Raw genomic sequence first — 22,309 nt, 5'->3', positions numbered from 1 at the left:
ATTATTAATTTTGGTTATCTAATAAGTGACTTGAGATAGATTTGTATATTTTATAGATCTCACAAAAAATAACTATTTTTATTAAAAGATGATATTATGTAATATTCAATTTGAAAAAATTAAATAATTGTAGATACTAAAAATGTGGAATAGGTCTATATGATAGATATAAAGTATTTACTATTCTTCATCTGAAGAAATCTTAGAGAGTTAAGTGTTACATTCTTTAACTCGATGTGTCTAAATATAAGGTGAAAAAATAGTGTAATTGTCATCATATAATATTGTATAACTTATTTATATTATCACTGAATTTTAATAAGTGTGCATTGGTGCTAGAAACTTGTGTATTGGAAGACACATAATATACAATGTAATGAAATATAAGCACAATTTAGACAATTCTTTTTTATGTATTTGGACCAAATGTCAACAACAACAATTGACCACAAATATATCAAAACATATAAATAAAGTTAAAATTCAAAGATGTAAACTAAAAAAATGTAAAAATTGTCACACTTTTTGTTAATCTAAAAGGAAAAAAGTTTGAAAAACATGTAAACGATCATACAAAAGTTGCTTAGAGACCTAATCATATATGTCATTGTCTTCCTATTTTCAAATAAACATAAACAATATACGATATAAAATAGCATTCACTAATTGTAGTCATGTAAGAAACCTTTAAAATGACCCAATGTATTAATTGATAGTTAAAATATTGTTACCAAAAATAACGGAGGAGCAATGTGTCAAATATTTAATATTTAATATTTATTGTATTGTATTTTGTAACTCACGACATATTAATAGCTTCACAAAATATTAGATGCTAAAATAGTAACAGTAAAATGTGTGTTAAAGTAAAAAAATATGCTATAGCAAATTGCAAGTGTAGAATAATAAGAAGGTTGTAATAGTGCTTATTATATATGCCACGTCATATTTTTTAAATGAAGTGGCACAATATTTAATTATGTATCGTAATAAAAGTTGAAAGTCTAATTTAATATATTATAATAGATAATAGATTCACTCGCCAGCCTTCTTAGACATAATTAGTCTACTACACTTGAGGGTCATGTTAGATGATCGACAACAATCTGATATCTGCGTTTGTTGAAAGATGGCATTCCAAGACATCGCCAATGCCAATAAAAAGTAACCCATCCAATGGTATTTAACATCCAGAAAACTGCCAAATAAAATGCATCCCAAGCCGAAATATCGTCATTTCACATGTCATTTGGTGAAATGAAGATTACTTTTGGATGATGTTGAACATCTTCTGGGATTGCCTATTAGGGGTGAGTTCTACAATCCATCCGACGTAGATAGAGTAACGACATGTAATCTTGTCGTCACTCTATTAGAAGTGGCCACGAAAGAGATCTGGGAGGAGACCAAAAAGACTAGAGGTGCGCACTATAGACTGGATTGGTTGAAAGAGGTCTTCAGAAGACAGTGTGCAGCAGAGAGATTTGACTGTGCTGCTAGGGCATATCTGTTGAATTTAGTAGGGAGTACTATTTTCGATGATAAGAGTGATTACTCTAGTTGATGCGAAGTACCTTCCTTTATTCAGATATTTAGACGGTACATATAAAAATGCATGGGGTACTGCTGCACTCGTAGTGTTTTATGACTACCTCTCAGATGTCTGCTGTTATGACACCAAACAACTAGGTGGATATATGATGCTGCTTTAGGTATCATTTATTTATTTAATTTTAATTATTAAATATTATGTTAATTATGTTATTTGTATTAATTATTATTATTAGTTATTAATTGTTTATTTATCATTATGAACACTATTGTTATGTCGGTTATTTTTTATGAACACTTTATTCGCTATTGTTATGTCGGTTACTTTTTATGAACACTTTATTAATTATTAGTATGTCGGTTACTTTATGCGTTATTGTTATGTCGGTTACTTTATTAATTATTAATTATTGTTATGTCAGTTACTTTATTAATTATTAATTATTAATTATTGTTATGTCGATTACTTTATTAATTATTGTGATGAAGAATAAAATGAAATAATTACAAGATAAAATCAATTAATAATATGAACGACAAAAAATAAAATTAATTAATAACAAGTGATTTTGTATCAATTTTAAAATATTAAGGTTCATCTAATGACATTGCATCTACGGGTTCCATAAGTGGGTTTTGGGTAACACGTGACAACCGACCTAATAAATACCGCTAGTGTTGTAGACGCCCTGTATATGCTATTGCCCAAGAAGTTGCTTCATCGGTGCGATATTGCTTCCAACCTGGTGCAATGTCTGACATTGGAGATTCATCCTTCATCTTTAACTAGAAAAATTAAATAAATTAACAAAACAGAAGAATCTACTTATCCTATATCTCTAAAAAAAATTCAAAATGCCAAAAATATCTTCAATTTTTTTTAAGCGCATCCAGATTCAGTGAAGTTGTTGAATTTGTTTTCGATTGTGTTGATTATGGACAGTACCTACAAAACCAATAAATACAGAATGCCATTACTTAAAATTGTTGGTATGACATCAACTGAGAAGACATTTGTAGTTGGATTTGCTTATTTGGAATGTGAGAGGGAAGAAAACTTTTGTTGGGCAATAGAGAAACTAAGAGATTTGTTTGTTACACAAAATAAATTTCCTCAAGTAATTGTGACAGACAGAGATCTTGCGTTAATGAATGCAGTTGGCATTGTATTTCCACATGCTGTTAATTTACTTTGTCAATTTCATATTGACAAAAATGTTGGAGCAAAATGCAAGCAATATGTCTTAAAGGATAGACAAGAGTCGGTATTGAATATGTGGAAAGACATTATGTATTGTAGTGATAAAAAAAAAAAGTATATCATGCGCTTGCACATGTTTGACCAATCATGTGTTGATACTAAAGTGTTTGTTGATTATGTGAAAGAAACTTGGTTGACTCCACATAAGGAAAGATTTGTTGAAGCATGGACAAATCAAGTGATGCATTTGGGGAACACAACGACTAACAGGTATGTAATGTAATTTTATTATATATTGTTGAATTGTATTATATTTTCCAATGTGACTGTAAAATTTTATTATAAGGTTGAGTCAACTCACTGGAAACTGAAGTTAATGTTGGAAAACAGCATGGGTGATATGTGTAAATGTTGGGAGGCTATGAACAACATGATAAGGTTGCAACATAAAAAAATCAGGGACTCGTTTCAAAAAAGTTTTTATGATGAAGAGCATGAACACAAAAATCCATTTTATCAGAGATTGAATACATTTGTATCAAGAGAAACTCAAAGACATATTGGTGAAGAATACGACAAAGTTGAGTGGGTGGGTACTGACAAATCTGTATGTGGGTGCTCTCTCAGAATGACATACGGGTTACCTTGTGCTTATGAATTGGGACAATATAAATTGATGGATGAACCAATTCCTCTAGATTCTGTGCATATTCAATGGAGAAAATTAAGCATGGAATGTGAAATCACCCAAGACACAAAAGATGGATCAGAGTTGGATATGTCTACTGAGATGAATGCCTTATGGAATCGCTTTCGATCACTTGATGTTCATAAAAAGTCTACAACTCTGATGTCATACCAACAATTTTAAGTAATGGCATTCTGTATTTATTGGTTTTGTAGGTACTGTCCATAATCAACACAATCGAAAACAAATTCAACAACTTCACTGAATCTGGATGCGCTTAAAAAAAATTGAAGATATTTTTGACATTTTAAATTTTTTTTAGAGATATAGAATAAATTTTTCCTGAAAGATTCTCTAACAATCCACTTAGCCCATACGACTTTGGGAATTTACATACCACATATCCACTTAACTTTAGGATGAATGAAGTGGTAATTCAATGACATTATATTTTTAACATTTGTTTTCATAATCACATGTATCATACACTTTATTTATTTATTTCACAATCGTGGGACTGATGGTATTGAACATTAAAAAGAAGATAAGAGGTGATGTCCTTCAACGTCATATTAGTAGCAAATAAATTCGTAGAATCCATTAACTGTGGTTTAGGGATGGCAATTGGTAGAATTTGGATAGGGTACTATAGTACCCGTCTTCATACTCGCAATTTTAAAAAATACTCATATTTGTGCCCGTACTTAGGGATGACAATGGGTAGTGTTTGGGTATGGTACTATAGTACCCGTCTCCATATCCGCGATTTAAAAAAATACTCATACACGTATATGTACCCACTTGGGTATCAAATTTAATACCCGTACCCTTACCCTCCGGGTACTTAAGTGCCCGTACTCATACCCGTTATCCACACTTTAACTAAAAAAAATCGATAAATAAATAACATTATTGTGATTAAATTTAAAAATTATTCAAATATCTTAAATCCAATCATAAAATATTATAAACCAAAATATTTTCTAACTCAAAACATTTCAAATGAAAACTTGTTATAATACATATTTAAATATCCATAATAATATTTTGTGAAGTTGCAAGTCATACGACAATATTATCTGAGATAATTGATACAAAGTTGCAAGTATAATTATAAAGTCACGATTAATAAGATATAACTATTAGTTATAAAATCACAATTATTTACCTATTTATCATAATCAGATTCTTAAAAAATTTGCAAACATTTATGTTTCAATTATAAATATTGTAATGGTCCAATGATATTAATAGATCAATTAATTAAACTAAACACTAATATAATAAATAAATAAATAACTAAATAAATAAATAATATATTTATATAAGTGCGGGTGCGGGGCGGGTACTATAGTACCCGTACCCGCACCCAAACCCGCTTAATTTTGCGGGTAATTACATGTCCTCATTCCCATGCCCATTATGCGGGTTTTTACTCTACCCATTGTGGGTTTTTTGCGGGTACCCACTGGGTATGGGTCTAATTGCCATCCCTACCCGTACCCTCTTGGTATCAATTTTAATACTCGTACCCTTACCCTCTAGGTACCTAAGTACCCGTACCCATACCTATTACTCACACTTTAACTAAAATATATCGATAAATAAATGATTTAGTTGTGATTAAATTTAAAAATTATTCAAATATTTTAACTCCAATCATAAAGTATTATAAACCAAAATATTTTTTAACTCAAAACAATTCAACTGAGCACTCGTTACAATACACATTCTAATATTCATAATAATAATTTATGAAGTTGCAAGTTCTACGACAATATTATTCGAGATCCGTAAAAACAATTGATAGGAAGTTGCAAGTATAATTATAAAGTCATGATTAATAAGACATAACTCTTAGTTATAAAATCACAATTATTTACATATTCATCATAATAAAATTCTTAAAAAGTTTGCAAACGTTTATCTTTCAATTATAAATATTGTAGTGGTCCAATGATATTAATAGATGTTAAAATATAAAAGAAAACAATTAATTAAACTAAACACTAATATAATAAATAAGTAAATAATATATTTATATAAGTACGGGTGCAGGGCGGGGTGGGTATTATAGTACTTGTACTCATATCCGTTTAATTTTGTAGATAATTACTCGTCCTTGTACCCATACCCATTATGCAGGTTTTTACTTTACCCATTATGGGTTTTTTTTGCGGGTACCCATTAGGTCTGAATCTATTGTTGTTCATTGTGTTAAAATTTCTTTTCTCACCGTCCATTTAGTTGGGGATAAACTTTGCATTAATTAACAACACTAAAAAATAGATAATGTACAATAATTGTGATCACATATCCTATGAGAGACATAAATTATTAATGCTACTCTCTTTTTCAGAATTATGATAACCCATGGTTCAAATTTATTTTCAGTTATAATTAATTTCCTCTAGGAAAGAATCACTGGAAAACAAACTTGGTAAACTTAAACAGTGAAAAATTATGCATGGGAAAACCAAGTTTATCAAGATAAGCCTACTTTTCACTGAAACATTCAAACACAATACTTTTAATATATGCACGCACAAATCTTATCTTGAAAGCTACAAATTTCATGAAAACAGGTAAGCAAGTTCTTAAATGTTCACTACGGATAATTCTAACAAGTTTCACACCACACATCAAATATCATGAAAGGTTATATGAGCTTTAGAGGCCACACATAACCAAACATGGTTGATCCACTCAATTCGGTAAAAGCTATAAATCAATATTTCCTCTGCATACAGAACGTGCTATGAGAGACTATTCAAGCTTCAAGGATAAAAACACTAACAATAAAAGATATAGCAGTAAGAGAATGCAAGGAAAAATAGTCTAATAGCCAAGAGGGGCACTTAAAGCAGCCTTAGTTTCTAAAATTTGTGTCTCCTGTTGAATGATACTCTCCAAAACAGCTTCAGATGAGGTCAATTGATGGTTAAAAACATCCATTTGTTTAGCTAAAACGTCAATCTTCCAACGCATATCTTCAACATCCTTGGTAACCTGTTTCTTGGAATCCAATAACTTTTGGAATGCATCTTGAGAGAATTGCAAATCGGGAAACAAAGCGCGCTTTTCGACACCATCCAACCAATTCTTATCAAAAGCAAATCTGCGCGCATCTTGTATTAACTCAACAAATACAGAGTGGCCTGAACCTAAAACATCCAACACACTGCGGGTTTGGAGGAATTTCAATAGCTCAGCTAGGCAGTGATATGCATAACCCTTGTATCGGTTACTAAGTGAGGTGTCCCTTAAAAGACATGAAGGATGCTTAACAAGAAAATCAGTCAACAAAGACAAGTTTTGGTAATCCAAATGCTTCTTGGATACCAGTTCCTCAAGCTCCCTTGTGACAAGAGAAGGAGAACTTAAATCTTTCACTATTTGAGAAGGGTTCCCTAATAGAGAAGAAAAAACTAGTTAAGACTCTCCAAAGAAATAAGACAAAATGATTAAAAATAAAATTAAGGGAGTAAATACCTTTAGAAGGCGTGGAAGGAGTCTGAAATGCAAGAGGCAAAGGAATGCTATTGCTTGGAGAGGGCTTAGATTTTGAAACTCTAAATTCATCATCCTTAGGAAACTGTTCCTCAATAGTTGAGGTTACTTTCCCAACAGCAGCATCATTTAGAGAAACTGAACAAAAGGTGGAAGTGGAGAGAGTTCAACTTCAAAAATCAAAAGGGTGGTGAGGTAACATAAGAAAATAAAATTTATCCAAAGAATCTTCACCTTGATCATCATTAGTCTTGGCAGTTTCCACAGAGTATCTAACATCAACATCTTGTTCCTACACATATTCAAATAAAAAATGATATTAACATATCCAAAATATTAATTTTTATACGATTAGCCTCACTATATTAAAAATATATATTTAGTTTTAAAAAGCCTAACTTTATCATAGAAAGAAATAAGAATCAATTTTTGAAACTAATAGAACATGCTTGAAAACTAGGTTACCTTTGATGAATTGACTAATTCTAAATGAGTTGAGGGTGTTATTGTGTTGGCATTTGCTAATGCAGTTCCTTCTTCAACACACTGCATAAAAATTAAAAGGAAGTTTAAGTTGGTAGTAAAATTCAATTCCTAAATTAAAAAGTCAAAGAAAACATGCAAAATAGGGGATATGCCTTTTTTTTAGGAGAAATTAATTGTATAGGTCCATTTCTCGTTTCTGAAATGGTAGACATAGTTGCAGCAACAGTTTTTTCTGGTGTATAACCCTCTTGAATATTTTGGTCCTCTATTTCTTTCAAACACTGTGTAGCAGGAAAATGTAAATAAGCTGTAGTGTATTTTTAAGAAGCACTTGAAATATATCTATTTCTTTTTAGATTTATATGCACAATAAGGTGATACTATATTTACATTATTTCCTTGAGAAGGTTTGGCGGTAGTATCAATTTCTCCAAGTGGATGTTGCTGGTTCATCAAGCACTGTTGATTCGTTGATTGTTCATTCACCAACTCCTGTATTAAGAACAGATGCATTCATTACCAAAGTCGTAGACTATTGAATGAGTTTATGGAGAGGAAATTTGATATGGCCTGCAAATTACTTTTGAATTTGTTGGTAATATTGCTATTGATGGTATCTCTAAATCCGGAACATTTTCAACAAATTCATGCTCTGCTTCTGGTGTGAGTTTCATTTGTATCTGCACAAAAAATAGTATGTTTGATTCAAAGACATTGTCATGGTGATTGTATTCAGGTGTGAGTAAATAGAATGGTATTGACCTGTGATGCCGCTTCAACTTCAATCCCACCATCAAAATCTTCAGTGGTTTCTGCACTTGGACTTTCATTACCACTATCGCTACCATCGGACTCTTCTTGTAATTGTTGAAATACGTTTTTATATGTTTCACGATCTATAGCAAAATATTATTAGATAGTAACTCATAAGCATAACATTTCCTCAGAAAAAAAAAAAAACAGAAACTCATGAGCACAACAATAAAATCAAGATGTTAACTAGATGTACAATTATTTATCTGTCTATGCCTAATAATTAAAATTTTACCACTTTCATAAAGCATCTCTAAGTATATAGGTAACTCTATGTGCTCTTGCATTTTCAAAAACACTTATTCATGCACATTTCTACTTTAGATAATTTGTTATATTCTTCAACCAACTAGTTTAATTTTTTAAATATTAAAACACATATAATTGGTTGGTAAAGATAAAACAAATGACTATATGACATCTTTGACATTATCGTAATATTTTTTGAAAAAGCTATATCTAGAGAGACATATATATTCTCTATTAGTACTTGGTAAGAAATGCAGAGGGACTCCTAATACTTGGTAAGAAATGCCGAGGGAAAAAGTTAAAGAATAAATTCTCAAGAAAATTTTGACAAATGTATCTAGAAAGTCGGGCATTAATCAAGTAAGTCTATTTCAGATAAACAATTAAAATTACACACACACACATACACAGACATATATATTTGTAAAACTCAAACTGTCTACATTTCGATCAACTTGAGAAAGTATATATTCAAATAAAAAGTAACATATATTTGTTTCTATTGTAAAGAACTTTGTGGTAGTGTACAACTGTCTATATACACATTTATAAATAAGAAGAATTACAAAAAATAAACACAATTATCAAAATATTTTATAAACACGACATGATATGTAGTTAAAAAATATTGGGTATAATGTGTACCTGTGTTTCGTACGAAAAATTTATAAATTTCAACGATCTTGTAGGGAGTAGATTCTAAACACGAAGAGAGTTTTCGACAATTTCGTACAAAACGATTTTTTGTTGTCTGAAATTGAATTCCTTGGGTGAAGAAGAGGCTTGGTAGTTTGTCAAATACTATAAAATTTAGTTTTGGAATCTTGACTTTTTGATCACCTTCACTTTTGAATATTTCCTCCAATTCAAGTGCTTTTGTTATTACTAGTGCCTCTAGCTCAAGAAACTCTTTACATATGGAGACCGGAAAGACATATTTCAACTTGCAGCACTTTACTACAACAAGTACTTTTAGCTTTGGGAAGGAATTCAACATGTTTTGATTCTGCAAGTCATCTTCAATGATATGTTTCAACTCCTTGCATTCTTCTATTCTTAGAAAAACTAATTTTGATAGGCATCTTATAATAGAAGTGGAGAAAAGTACTTCCAATATTTCACATCGTATGATTATTATCTTTGTAAGGTTTTTTAGGACAAAAGAATTTTTGGGTCCCCCAAAAAGGTACTTCATATTATGCATATCAGATAACTGAATCTTTTGCAACCTTAAGTTCATTGGTTGCCCATCCATTTCATTGAGACAAAATAAATTTTCTGCTTTGAAGTTATCTACCCTCAGACTTTCCAAAGGAATAAAATGTTTCACGCTCAATTCCTACGAGTATGTACACAAAATAAATTAGTTGTATCATAATAACATTTCTAAAATTCAGTAAAAAAGACATTTTTAAAATTAAATAAGATCTCGTTTAAAATTATATTCTTAAATTACAGGAAATTAAACTTCCATTTTATAAAAAAAATTATACATTGAAAATGATTTGTCAAGTTAGTTAGATATTTTCTTGGTTCCATTATTTTTATATGAAATGATGTAAAAAAATGTATATTCATTATTAAAATAGAAATATAAACATTTTCATAAAATAGTTAAACACACACAGAAGTTGAAAAAATAAACATTTTCATCAAAGCCTTCAGAACATCTTGAGGTGAGGCTATTGAGTGATTATGTTATAATTTGTTTTCAAAATAGAAAATGAGATATATAAATCCTGGAACCTAATCAATTACAATAAAAAATGTGACAAGAATAATTGACATAACCACAGAATACAGGGACATATTATGCCACAATCTATTTCCTAGAGATACATTCTAAAGTATCAAGACACTACTAAAAAAACCAAGCACTTATGAGACTTAGATCTTGCTTGGAACTACTATCTTAACACGATTCACCAACACCGCACAAATATTGATTCTATTGGAACAAATGTGACATTCCCATTTCAAGTTTTTTCCACTAAGTAGTTATCAATTGCAATCCAATGACATTCTTCGAGTAAGAATGAAATCATTGATTAATTTGGCAAACAAAAAATATATAAGAAAAAAGAGATACCTTCATAATTGTACTGTCTTGAGATTTTGAAACCGAATGAATAATGAAATCACCGATAGATTTAATATCAACTTGGGAGCAATTTTTTAGTTCAAGTTCTTTTAAAGATGGAAATGTTGGGCGATATTGTTTGGGACACATAGCGACTAAACTTGACAGATTGCAAATATTGAGATATTGCAATGCTGGAAGATGAAGGTGAATCTCAGTGTGATTTTGATGGTCATTAGTGTAGTGTCCAAATATGTATTCCAATTGCATGCACTTTTGAACGTGGAGCCTTTTCAATGTAGGGAAGACATTGCCCCAATTATTGCCACTACTGTCGTGATCTTCGGTGTCTATCACTATGTGCTTCAATTCATCACAATTTGTAATTGTCAAAGTTTCCAACATTCTTGGAGCAACAGACAGGATAAACACCGATTTTATCTTCAAAATTTGAAACAGCACAATGTTTTTAATATTGCACATGAAATGTGGGTGTACCGAAAGACATTGAGCACGTTCCCATATATGAAGATTGTGTGAATTTGATACCTGTAATGTAATCCCAATGTAAAGGAACTAAAAATCATACTAAACATTCCTTACGTGTGCATACAACTTATATAAATGCAAACATATAAGTTATAACGTTTCTATTATAAGTCCTAAAGATAGCCTTACATTATCTATAATAAATTTTTCTTTTATAAGTCCTAAAGATAGGCTTACATTATCTATAATAAATTTAGTGCATCGAAGTGTTTGGAACACTTCAAAACATATTCAACTTATAATAGAAATCTTCAAGTTTGGGATGCTAAATATGCATAAAAGCTATCAAATAATATACAAGATACACATTAAAAAGATAAAGTATCACAATAAACCCGAAAGGTGAGAGGGTTACCGATGTGATTGAGTACTCCTGTGGTTGATCCTCAGAAACCAATGGAATTCTAGTTGTTGACGAACTCCCAAATTTATCACCACGACAACATAAATAAGGCCAAGAGAAGATATTGCATTTGATAGGGTCCAATTGTATTTGTGCCTTGAAACCATCTCTGGAAGTGGAACATGACTCATTCACAAGCAAAGACATGGAATCATAGCATTTCGGAAAAATGTCTATGAAACTTGGTAATAGAAAGAGCTCCATTTGTTTTAGTGACTTAAGTTCAACATGTTGGTATTGGCTAAATATGTATTTTAGCCCATCACATCTTTTTATTGAGATAGCTTCTAGTACTGGAAAATCTTGAGAAGAGAGGAAGGGAATTATCGATTCTAATCGGTGACATCCCTCAATATCAAGAACTTTTAGTTTTGGAAAAATCGAGCCGTGCCTCTTGTTATCATTATCACCATCGTCTATTTCTTCTCTTGATTCCTCCTCTCTTTTAACATCTATTATGTTTTTCAGTTCCTCACAATCAGTTATTTCCAATTTCTCTAGTTGCACCAGATTCTGAGACATCAATGGAAATAGGGAAACCAACATTGGACATTGCTTTAGTATCAAGGTCTTCAAATTGCATAGATTTAGCTTGCAATTAAAAAATCTTTGAAATTTTTTACACTCCATCACTGATAGCCTCTCTAAATTCTTCAAAGAGTCAAAGGATAAGGAACCATTGAATAGTTCTTCCAAATTTTCCATCATATCCAAGCTTAGTACAACCAATTTGGACAATACATTTGGTACTTGAGAACCAATAGTTTTAATGAGACACTGTAACTGTGAAATAGAACTCAAATGAAGCTCAACAAGATCATTCATACCTAGATCTATAGGAACAATCTCAGGCATGAGATTTCTCCATCCCCTCTTAATTCCTTTTAGTCGAAGAAACTCTGTGGTTCGCATGAAATAATTGAGTGTTGTTTCTGAAAAATAACATGCATCACTAGCACAAAAATTTACATATTTTGATTGTGAATATTTCATTCTACCCCAGTCGTTATAAATATGAAACTTTTGCAACTCGGGTATGGTTATTTCTCGACAAAAATTGTTAAAACTATATTTGAAATACAACTCTTCCAGTGATGAGCATTTTTCAATGACTTCAAACAGATTATTCCTTCGAATAACACAAGTATCCAAGTTCAACAATTTAAATTTCCCCAATTTTGTAATTTCAAATGGCAATTCATTGATTGTGCATAAATTCAAATCAAGAGTCTCAAGACTTGGTAGCTTTCCCAAAATAGAGATGTCACCTAAATCCACTCCTTCAACCAACAAAGATCGAATATTCGTCAATGACTGAATTGATTGTGGTAATGATAGAAAGTTCACTTTGTCAGTACTTTTAAAGTATAAAACTCGAAGCTTGAAAATATTTTCAAAGAAAGAATTTGGGACTTCGATACATTCCTGGCCTTCACTATCTATGTCAACAATTAGAGTCTCAAGTTTGGAGCACTCAAATTTACAAGAAAACAAATCCATGTCCTTCCCTTTACAAAATAAATATTTAATATTTATTTCTTTTTGAACCAATAACTTTTGATCTTTTATAGATAAATTTACATCCCAAATCTCTTTGTTCGCTATCCATTGAGCCGCATCACGAACTAAATCATGCATTTTGACATTTTCTTTGTTTTCGGTATCAACGACATCCAACAACAAACAAGAATCTATGAGTTTATTTTTGGCAACAACTACTTCGATTCGGGTATCATTGTAGCTGCGATAATCCTCCCCAAAAAGGCCCATTCCAATGCCAAGTCTAGTTAGAATTTCAACAGAAATTATTTCATCTTCTGGGAATACAGAAGATAAGAGGAGCAATTCCTTGGCTTTTTTATTCTTCATATAATCATAGCTAAACTTCAAACATTTATAAATTCCAACCACATCGTCATCAACATTAGGCATGGACACATGCTTCTTCAAGGATTTCAAGGTCGCATCCCACTCATGCTTGCGATGTTGTTGGCCCTTTAAACTTCTGGCAATTACTGCAATTGCAACCGGTAATCCTTTGCATTCGCGAGCAATTTTTTGTCCCTTACTGGTCAAACTATTTGAAAAACTATCATTTATACCGGCATAATTTTTGAACATGATCCATGCATCTTCATCAGATAAGATCTCCAATTCAATTTTCTTATCACAATTCATTGTATCGAGTATTCGTTTACTACGTGTGGTTATAAGAACTCTGCAACCATTGTGATTGTCTCGTTTTGGAATTCCTATTCTATCAAAATCAAGAGAGGTGTCTTGATCCCACACATCATCCAGAATAAGAAGAATTTTCTCACCATTTGTTAATCTGCTCCTTAGTATTTTGGGTCGGTCTGAGTTATTACAGTCTTTGAGTTTCAATCCTAGAGGTCCAGCAATATCATCTTGAATCTTTTTTATATCAGGAGTAAATGACACTGTTGTATCAATGACATGATCGAGTTTTTTAGATTCCTCTAGTTCTTTACCCACTTTTATGGCCAATGTAGTTTTTCCGGTGCCCCCCATCCCTTGCAATCCGGTCATATAGTTGTTGTCATCTTTTAGTGCATCCAATAGTTCTTTGTATTTTGACTCTCTGCCTTTAAATTGAATGTAATAGTCCAATGAATAATAACCACAACCTGGAAGAGATTGAGGAAGATCAATAATTTCAAATATTTCTCCCTTTTCTATTGACGATTTAATCTCCTCTGTCATATTTACCAACTCCTTTCCCCTTTTATATCGCCCTATGCAATCAGGACAAAATCCAAAAAAACATGTTTGTTTTGTTTTGGTGTTCTCTTGAATCAGCTTATCAACTTTCTTTATCCAATGAAGAACATTAGCCCGAATGACTTTACCTTCACTTACTGCTACTTGAACACGTTGCTCCATAGTTTTTCTTTCAGCTTCCAACTCAGGTTTTTTTTCTTCGAATTCCTTAGCAATGCATGTGAAGCAAAATACAAAACGTAATTCTGCTGTTACCCTATTTATCAATTTTTCCACATATGTCTTCCCCAATTCAGCCAAGCAACTCACCATCTAAATCAATTTCAATAGATCAGAGTTAGCCATATATGCTCAACAAAGCTTCAAATAGACATTATTTAATTTTTAGTCTAAGTTTTACGAGCAACAAATGTAAAATGAAAGGTATGATGACCAAAATAAATAAATAAAAGAGTAGTTTAATTATAGATGTAGTTGTTTATGTTGGTTTTTTCTGTTTTGGTAGTTTTGCTGTTAGTTAAGTAATCACTCCCTCCATAATGAAATATAAAAAAAAAAATAATAATTTTTCTCCAATCACTACACTCATTTAATATAACTTTTTATATTTCTAACGACCCAATTTATTAGTGATTGAGGATAATTTTGACAATAGACTTAAATTTTATTGGGATTGCATAGATTAAATGAGATCAACAATATTTTGTAAGTATTTTTGCTTATAGTTACTTAGCTTGCTGTGTCAAATTGATCATGTAGCCAGAAGCAGTGGAGACTGAAAGTGGAAATCATTTTCAAACAGAAAAACTGTAAAAGTAAACAGAATAATGTTAACCAACCATTGAATATGATTTTTACCTTGTTTTCCAACAGAGTTACAAATAACCGCTTTCAGCAAATGCTCAAGTCTTGTGAATAATCTTCTCCTTTTCTCCAATCTACGGAGAGAATAAAGTAATGTTTAATGCAATTGAAGTTCTGTAGTAATCAAAAGAAGCAGAGACTAAATATTTCTAGGTTAAATCTTTTTGCTTTGTCAACATTCTCCATACTCTAAAAAGCTGCCTTTTTTTTTCCTTTCGGATTCGAACTAAGTATGGCCAAAATTAGTTACCTAAAGTAGTTACCAAGTAGAGAGAACTTTTAATGCTATGTTTGATAATTGATATATAACTACAATGCTAGTGGATCGAGAAAAATAGGACCAATCTGAGCAACTAGAGAAATCTTATGCGATTAGTCTAAAAAAATCTTAATAAGTGGAAAGGGTCTCTCTGAGTTAAAAAAATAATTATAACCGGAGAAAAAATTTCTTAGAAGCTAGAACATGGCCATTCTTATGCACACAAGTCAATTTCTCTAAATAATTATAGAAAAAAAATAAAATCAAGTTGAGGTATTAAAACATTATGCAATGTATGGAACATCCAACAATAGATGTATGACGACAAAAATAAATAAAGATTAGTTAGTTAGCTACTGAAAATGAAAATGGAACACATACAAAAAAAACTAAAAAAGTAAACAGAATATAAGGAAACCATGAGATTATTTTTAACCTGATTTTGAGTACTTTCAGTGCATCGTAGCGCAAGTTTTATGAACAATCTTCTCCTTTCTTCAATCTGCAGTAGCTAGCATCAAGAGAATAAGGTAGTGATCGATGCAAATTCAAGTTCTGCAGCAAACAAAAGCAGCAGAGACCGTAACACTATTTCCTTTTTTTTTTTTTTTTGGTTTCTTACTACTCATGTGTCTTGCACCAACAATCTGATGGGGAAAAGTGTGAATTATTAAGAAAGTTTACAGCTAGCTAGACAATAGTTTAAAGGTTGCACTGACAATCTCATGGAAAAATGTGAATTATAGAATATGTTAATGTCTTATTTTCTATGCATGTTTTATTTTATTTTATAAAAGTTAATAAATTCTCTTATAATTACTTTACACAATTATTAAGGAACTATCTCATTATGGTTTAAAAATGATTTTTAGTTTGAATTTATTATTAAACTTACTTTATTATATAAATATAAATGTATTTAAACTAACTAAATATAAACAACTTTTACCAACTCACTTTTTATTCTATGCAATCTTTGAAGTCAATCTAACTCATAGTGACTTAATGTTATGTATAATTTCTTACATGAAATTATATCAATGCGACTATCTAGGAAATTCAAGTTGGGATGACACCGGCCAACAAATTTCGCTACCCATCATATCCAGAGCAAAATGGTACATGGAAATTCCAGGAATTAGTGTTTTTCAATGCTAAGACAAGGTATATTTATACATCAATCTTTTTTTCCTCACCCTTCTAAACTCTTTTCCTTCTTTAGTTGTTTTTAAGTGTCACTCTGCTTTGTGTGTCTCATACTCTTAGTTTTAATTCAATGTAGTATATGTTGAGTAGCTTACAAATTGCAGTTGAAAAAGTTTGACTCAAATAATTTGAAGCATGTTTAAAAGATGTCTGGCATTGAATTGGATTGAGTAAATTAGATCATTTTAAATTTCATAACACAAATCTGCATGTATTGTAGAAATTTTTCAAATGTTAAGGTTAATGACTTCGATCATTTTAATCATCAATGTTTGTGGTAATTGTGAATTTTTTTAATTTTAAATCGGATATATTAGAATTTTTATTTACAAATATTCAAACTATTACTAATATTGGCAGATGAATCATAATCATTAATATTTTGGTGACAAAATATTAATTGTCAAATAATTATAAGTATACAAATAATTACAAATGAATGACTTTAATTTCATCTATTATATATATTTAAATATTTATATTTGACTTTTTACTTTGAATATTGGTAAATATATATAATATATATAAATATTTAGAAATGATGGACAAAGTCATGTCTCTTTTAATTTTAGTCAGTTTTATTTTACTGAAACTAATTAAATTTAATTTGTTGTTTTATAGTGTTAATTGACATGAAATTAAAGTAATTTATTTGCAATTATTTATATTTGATGTATACTTATAATTGTTTGACAATTAATATCTTGTAACCGAATTGTTATAAATTTTAGATTTTGATTTTGAAATCAAAATGTTAATGGTTATGATTACTATATTAATATTAATAATAGTTTGAATGTTTGTAAATTAAAATTCTAATGTATCCGATTTAAAGTTAAAAAATATCACAATTACCACAAAGATCGATTATTAAAATGATCAAGTGAGAGAACAAAAAATATTTGTATTTGATTTTCTACTTTGAATATTGGTAAATATATATAATATATAAATATTTAGAAATGATGGACAAAGTCATTTCTCTTTGAATTTTGGTCAGTTTTATTTTACTGAAACTAATTACAATTAATTTGTTATTTTATAGTGTTAATTGATATGAGATTAAAGTAATTCATTTGCAATTATTTGTATTTGATATATACTTGTAATTGTTTAACAATTAATAGTTTGTAACTGAATTGTTATAAATTTTAGATTTCGGTTTAGAAATCAAAATATTAATGATTATGATTACTAAATTAGTATTATTAATAGTTATAAAGTTTGTAAATCAAAATTCTAATATATTCGATTTAAAGTAAATAAATTCACAATTACCACAACGATCGATGAGTAAAATGATCAAGTCAGAGAACAAACAATATTTGTATTTGATTTTCTACTTTGAATATTGGTAAATATATATAGTATATATAAATATTTATAAATTATTGACAAAAAAATGTCTCTTTGAATCTTGATCAGTTTTATTATATTGAAATTAATTTAATTTAATTTATTATTTTATAGTGTTAATTGACATGAAATTAAAGTAATTCATTTGCAATTATTTGTATTTGATGTAATTGTTTGACAAATAATATTTTGTAACTGAATTGTTATAAATTTTGAATTTTGGTTTTGAAACCAAAATATTAATCATTATGATTACTCTATTACTATTAATAATAGTTTTAATTTTTGTAAATTAAAATTTTAATATATCCAATATAAAATAAAAAAATTCACAATTATCACAAAGATTGATGATTAAAATGATCGAGTGAGAGAATAAAAAATATTTGTATTTGATTTTCTACTTCGAATATTGGTAAATATATAGTATATAAATATTTAGAAATGATGGACAAAGTCACGACTCTTTGAATTTTGATTAGTTTTATTTTATTGAAATTAATTAAATTTGATTTGTTGTTTTCCACTGTTAATTGGCATAAAATTAAAGTAATTTTTCTGCCATTTTTTATATTTTTTGTATAATTGTTTGACAATTAATATTTTGTAACTGAATTGTTATAAATTTTGAATTTCGGTTTTGAAACCAAAATATTAATGATTATAATTACTCTATTAATATTAATAATAGTTTGAATGTTTGTAAGTTAAAATTCTAATATATCTGATTTTAAAAAAAAATCACAATTACCACACAGATCAGTGATTAAAATGATCGAGTGAGAGAATAAAAAATATTTATATTTGATTTTCAATTTTGAATATTGGTAAATATATATAATATATAAATATTTAGAAACGATGGACAAAGTCATGTCTTTTGAATTTTGATCAGCTTTATTTTACTAAAATTATTTAAATTAAATTTATTGTTTTATAGTGTTAATTGACATGAAATTAAAGTAATTCATTTGCAATTATTTGTTTTTTATGTATATTTATAATTGTTTGACGATTAATATTTTGTAATTGTTATAAATTTTGGATTTCGATTTTGAAACCAAAATGTTAATCATTATGATTACTCTATTAATGTTAATAACAATTTGAATGTTTGTAAATTAAAATTCTAATATATCCGATTTAAAATATAAAAAATCACAATTACCACAAAGATGAATGATTAAAATGATTTCACTTTAATCATTTTTAGTTTCAGCAATAAAGTAATAAATTTTGTAACTCAATTGTATATCAATTGAGTCTATCTCTTAATTTCAATTATCAAATACATTATTTCAACATTTGGCATATTCATCAATCTCAATATTAATACGTTACTTTATTTATTCAAGTCATTCGTCTAAATCGGTATTTCTCTTCTATGAATTATATCAGTACAATTGTATATATATATATATATATTATTGATATAAATACTAAATTGAGACATAAAACTTTATATTATCATTTTTAAATCCATTTAAATTAAATAAATAAAAATATACCCGCGCAACACGCAGGTTAACATCTAGTTTTTAATTTAAAACAAGACTTCTACGATGTATGAGACGATCCTAACTATGATTCAATCCAATTGTGTTATTGAATAACGAAGAATACACAGTAATGAAGAATACCTTCCTTCAATTGCAATTGATTTGGGAGAAAGTAAATTTACGCGTCCATAGATTCGACCATTTCACCGATCAACAACAGCTCAATTGTTACTTGTTGGAAAAAAATCGGAGATAATTATTTCAATAATGCAAGTTTTTTTTTCACCTGTGCATAAATCGCCAAGCAGAAAATACAATTCCAATAGCAATAATAATTGACATAAAATTAAATATGAGACAAACACAATTTTTTAACGTTGAAAACTTCTCTCAAATTGAGAGAATAAAAACCCACCTAGTCCATGAAAACTTCCACTATAATAATTAATGAGTAGTTTTCATAATAACAAGTAGAGAACATCAATAAACAATAAGAATCTTATAACAATATTCAACTAAAGTGGATATGTCAAAGTAACTCTCAGAAAAGTAAAACTATATCCTTTTGTGGTTTGTTACAGCTGTCTTCTTTCTTCACATCTAAAATAAGGATTTCAAATCTCTTTTATATCCTTCACATGGGCCTAGCTCAATAATACCATATATTCTTTTTTTTTTCAATAATAACAATATTAATACTAATAATAATAATATTAAAAAAATTGGTGGGTTCCACTTGGGGAGTGAGCCCACCCAACAAATCTATCCCTCATGACTCAAGTGAGAAGGTTCTGCTCAACCATGTAGGCCTTCTTTCTACAATATATCATCTTCGACACAAGCAATGTCTTTGTCATCATATATAAACCATTCTCATCAATATGAATCTTCTCAATTAAAAATGACTTCATTTCCAATGCATCTCGTAACCAATGATACCGCACTTCAATATGCTTCGACTTTGCATGAAAAGTCGGATTCTTGCTGAGATGGATCGCACTCTAACTGTCACAAAATAACACAAACTTGTCTTGCTTGAGGCCTAATTCATGTAGGAATTTCTTCATCCATAAGAGTTCTTTGGAAGCTTCAGTTGATGCAATGTACTCAACTTCAGTAGTGGATAAAGCGACACACTTTTGTAACCTTGATTGCCAAGACACAACTCCCCTTGCAAACATCATCATATACCCAGAAGTAGATTTTCTAGAATCACGATCACCTGTCATATTTGCATTTGTGTAGCCATCCAACACAAGTTCACCACCTCCATAGCATAAACACACTTTGGATGTGCCTCTAAAGTATCTGAGAATCCACTTCACTGCTTTCTAATGATCTTTACCAGGATTAGAGAGAAATCAACTAACAACCCCAATTGCATGAGCCATATCTAACCTTGCGCATACCACATCATACATCAAATTACCAACTGCAGATGCATAAGGAACCTTCTCCATCTCTTCTATGTCTTTCTCACTTGTAGGACATTGATCATAATTCAATTTAAAATGAGTAGCAAGTGGCGTACTAACAAGTTTGCAATTGCTCATATTGAATCTCTCTAAAACTTTCTCAATGTAATTGTGTTAAGACAACCACAATTTATTATTCTTCCTGTCACGAGTAATTCTCATGCCTATAATTTTCTTTGCAGGACCCAATTCTTTCATTGCAAAAGACTTGTTCAAATCTTTCTAGAAAATAATGTATCTAATAATGATACTCTGACATGTTCAGAACCCAGAAGAAGTAAAAGAGTCAGAAAAGAAAAAGATTATGGCCTAGACTTCTTTATGTTCCTTGTAGAAAGTACAAATGATTCCAGTAACAGTTATGGACCAATTTGCTACAATTTAGAGAGTGACCCAAACACATATGAAGAGGCAATAAAGTCTCAAGACTCTTCCTTTTGGAAAGAAGCCATCCAAGAGGAAATGAACTCAATCATAGGGAATAAAACTTGGAAATTAGTAGACCTCCCACCTGGATCCAAACCAATAGGTTGTAAATGGATCTTTAAGAAGAAAATGAAAGTTGATGATACCATTGACAAATTCAAAGCTAGACTTGTTGCCAAAGGATTTACACAAAAAGAAGGTATCGACTACTTTGATACATATGCACCTGTTGTAAGAATTGCATCCATAAGGGTGCTTTTGGCACTAGCTTCTATCTATAAGTTTGTAATCCATCAAATGGATGTTAAAACTGCTTTCCTAAACGGAGAGTTAGATGAATAGGTGTATATGAAACAACCTGAAGGATTTGTTATCAAATGGCAAGAACATGAAGTGTGTAAATTAACTAAATCCTTATACGGGTTAAAACAAGCACCCAAACAATGGCATCAAAAGTTTGATAAAGTTTTGCTCTCTAATGGATACAAAGTAAATGAATCTGACAAGTGCATTTATAGTAAATTTCATAATGGAAACGGTGTTATGATTTTTTTATATGTGGATGATATGTTAATCTTTGGCACCAATTTAGATGAGGTAGAAAAAACTAAAACTTTCTTATCAAAAAATTTTTATATGAAAGATTTAGGTGAAGCATATGTGATTTTAGGAATTAAAATCATTAGAGATGGAGTAAATATTGGTTTATCTCAATCTCATTATATTGAGAAAGTGCTAAAGAAATTTGATCAATTTGATTGCAAACCTGTTTCTACTCCATTTGATCAAAATGTTAGTTTACAACCACATAAAGGATGCCCTGTGGCACAACTAGATTATTCAAAGGTAGTCGGATGCTTGATGTATGCCATGACCTGTACCAGACCTGACATAGCATATGTTGTAGGCAGATTAAGTCGGTATACTAGCAATCCAAGTAAAGAACATTGGC

At 30.0% G+C, this 22,309-nt stretch overlaps 1 protein-coding gene and 1 long non-coding RNA gene across 5 annotated transcripts; one reads left to right on the top strand and one right to left on the bottom strand.

The window, feature by feature from the left end:
* Positions 1 to 5,992: 5,992 nt before the first annotated feature.
* LOC101509621 (disease resistance protein At4g27190) lies at positions 5,993 to 16,123 on the bottom strand. 4 transcript variants are annotated; one of them, XM_004499539.4, is made up of 13 exons: positions 15,832 to 16,123; positions 15,131 to 15,210; positions 11,483 to 14,584; positions 10,588 to 11,127; positions 9,144 to 9,837; positions 8,199 to 8,332; positions 8,018 to 8,116; positions 7,827 to 7,928; positions 7,589 to 7,717; positions 7,416 to 7,496; positions 7,185 to 7,242; positions 6,933 to 7,088; positions 5,993 to 6,850 (listed from the first exon to the last, which is right to left on the bottom strand). In XM_004499539.4, the coding sequence occupies exons 3-13, from the start codon at positions 14,582 to 14,584 to the stop codon at positions 6,279 to 6,281; spliced, it is 5,667 nt and encodes a 1,888-aa protein (XP_004499596.1). In that variant the 5' UTR covers positions 15,131 to 15,210; positions 15,832 to 16,123; the 3' UTR covers positions 5,993 to 6,278. The 4 variants fall into 4 exon arrangements, with proteins under 4 accessions (XP_004499596.1, XP_073224627.1, XP_073224628.1 ...); XM_073368526.1 differs by lacking the exon at positions 7,589 to 7,717; XM_073368527.1 differs by lacking the exon at positions 10,588 to 11,127 and having other exon boundaries at positions 15,832 to 16,122.
* LOC140920321 (uncharacterized) lies at positions 7,005 to 8,427 on the top strand. Its single transcript, XR_012163142.1, has 2 exons — positions 7,005 to 7,145; positions 7,844 to 8,427. It is a non-coding gene; the product is annotated as an uncharacterized lncRNA (long non-coding RNA).
* Positions 16,124 to 22,309: the final 6,186 nt, after the last annotated feature.

The sequence above is a fragment of the Cicer arietinum genome, chromosome 5 (genome assembly GCF_000331145.2).
Source record: "Cicer arietinum cultivar CDC Frontier isolate Library 1 chromosome 5, Cicar.CDCFrontier_v2.0, whole genome shotgun sequence".
NCBI classification, from domain to species: Eukaryota; Viridiplantae; Streptophyta; class Magnoliopsida; order Fabales; family Fabaceae; genus Cicer; species Cicer arietinum.
Note: the sequence above shows the minus strand (reverse complement) of the source record. Positions and strands in the feature narration are given on the sequence as shown.

Bases quoted from the DNA above. Each gene is read 5' to 3' on its own strand.
- LOC101509621 (XM_004499539.4), bottom strand. From the start codon at position 14,584: ATGGTGAGTTGCTTGGCTGAATTGGGGAAGACATATGTGGAAAAATTG. The intron at 8,333-9,143 runs GTACACATTATA...ATTTTGCTATAG, and splicing joins ATTTTTCGTACGAAACACAG to ATCGTGAAACATATAAAAAC. The intron at 8,117-8,198 runs GTCAATACCATT...TTTTTTGTGCAG, and splicing joins AAGTTGAAGCGGCATCACAG to ATACAAATGAAACTCACACC.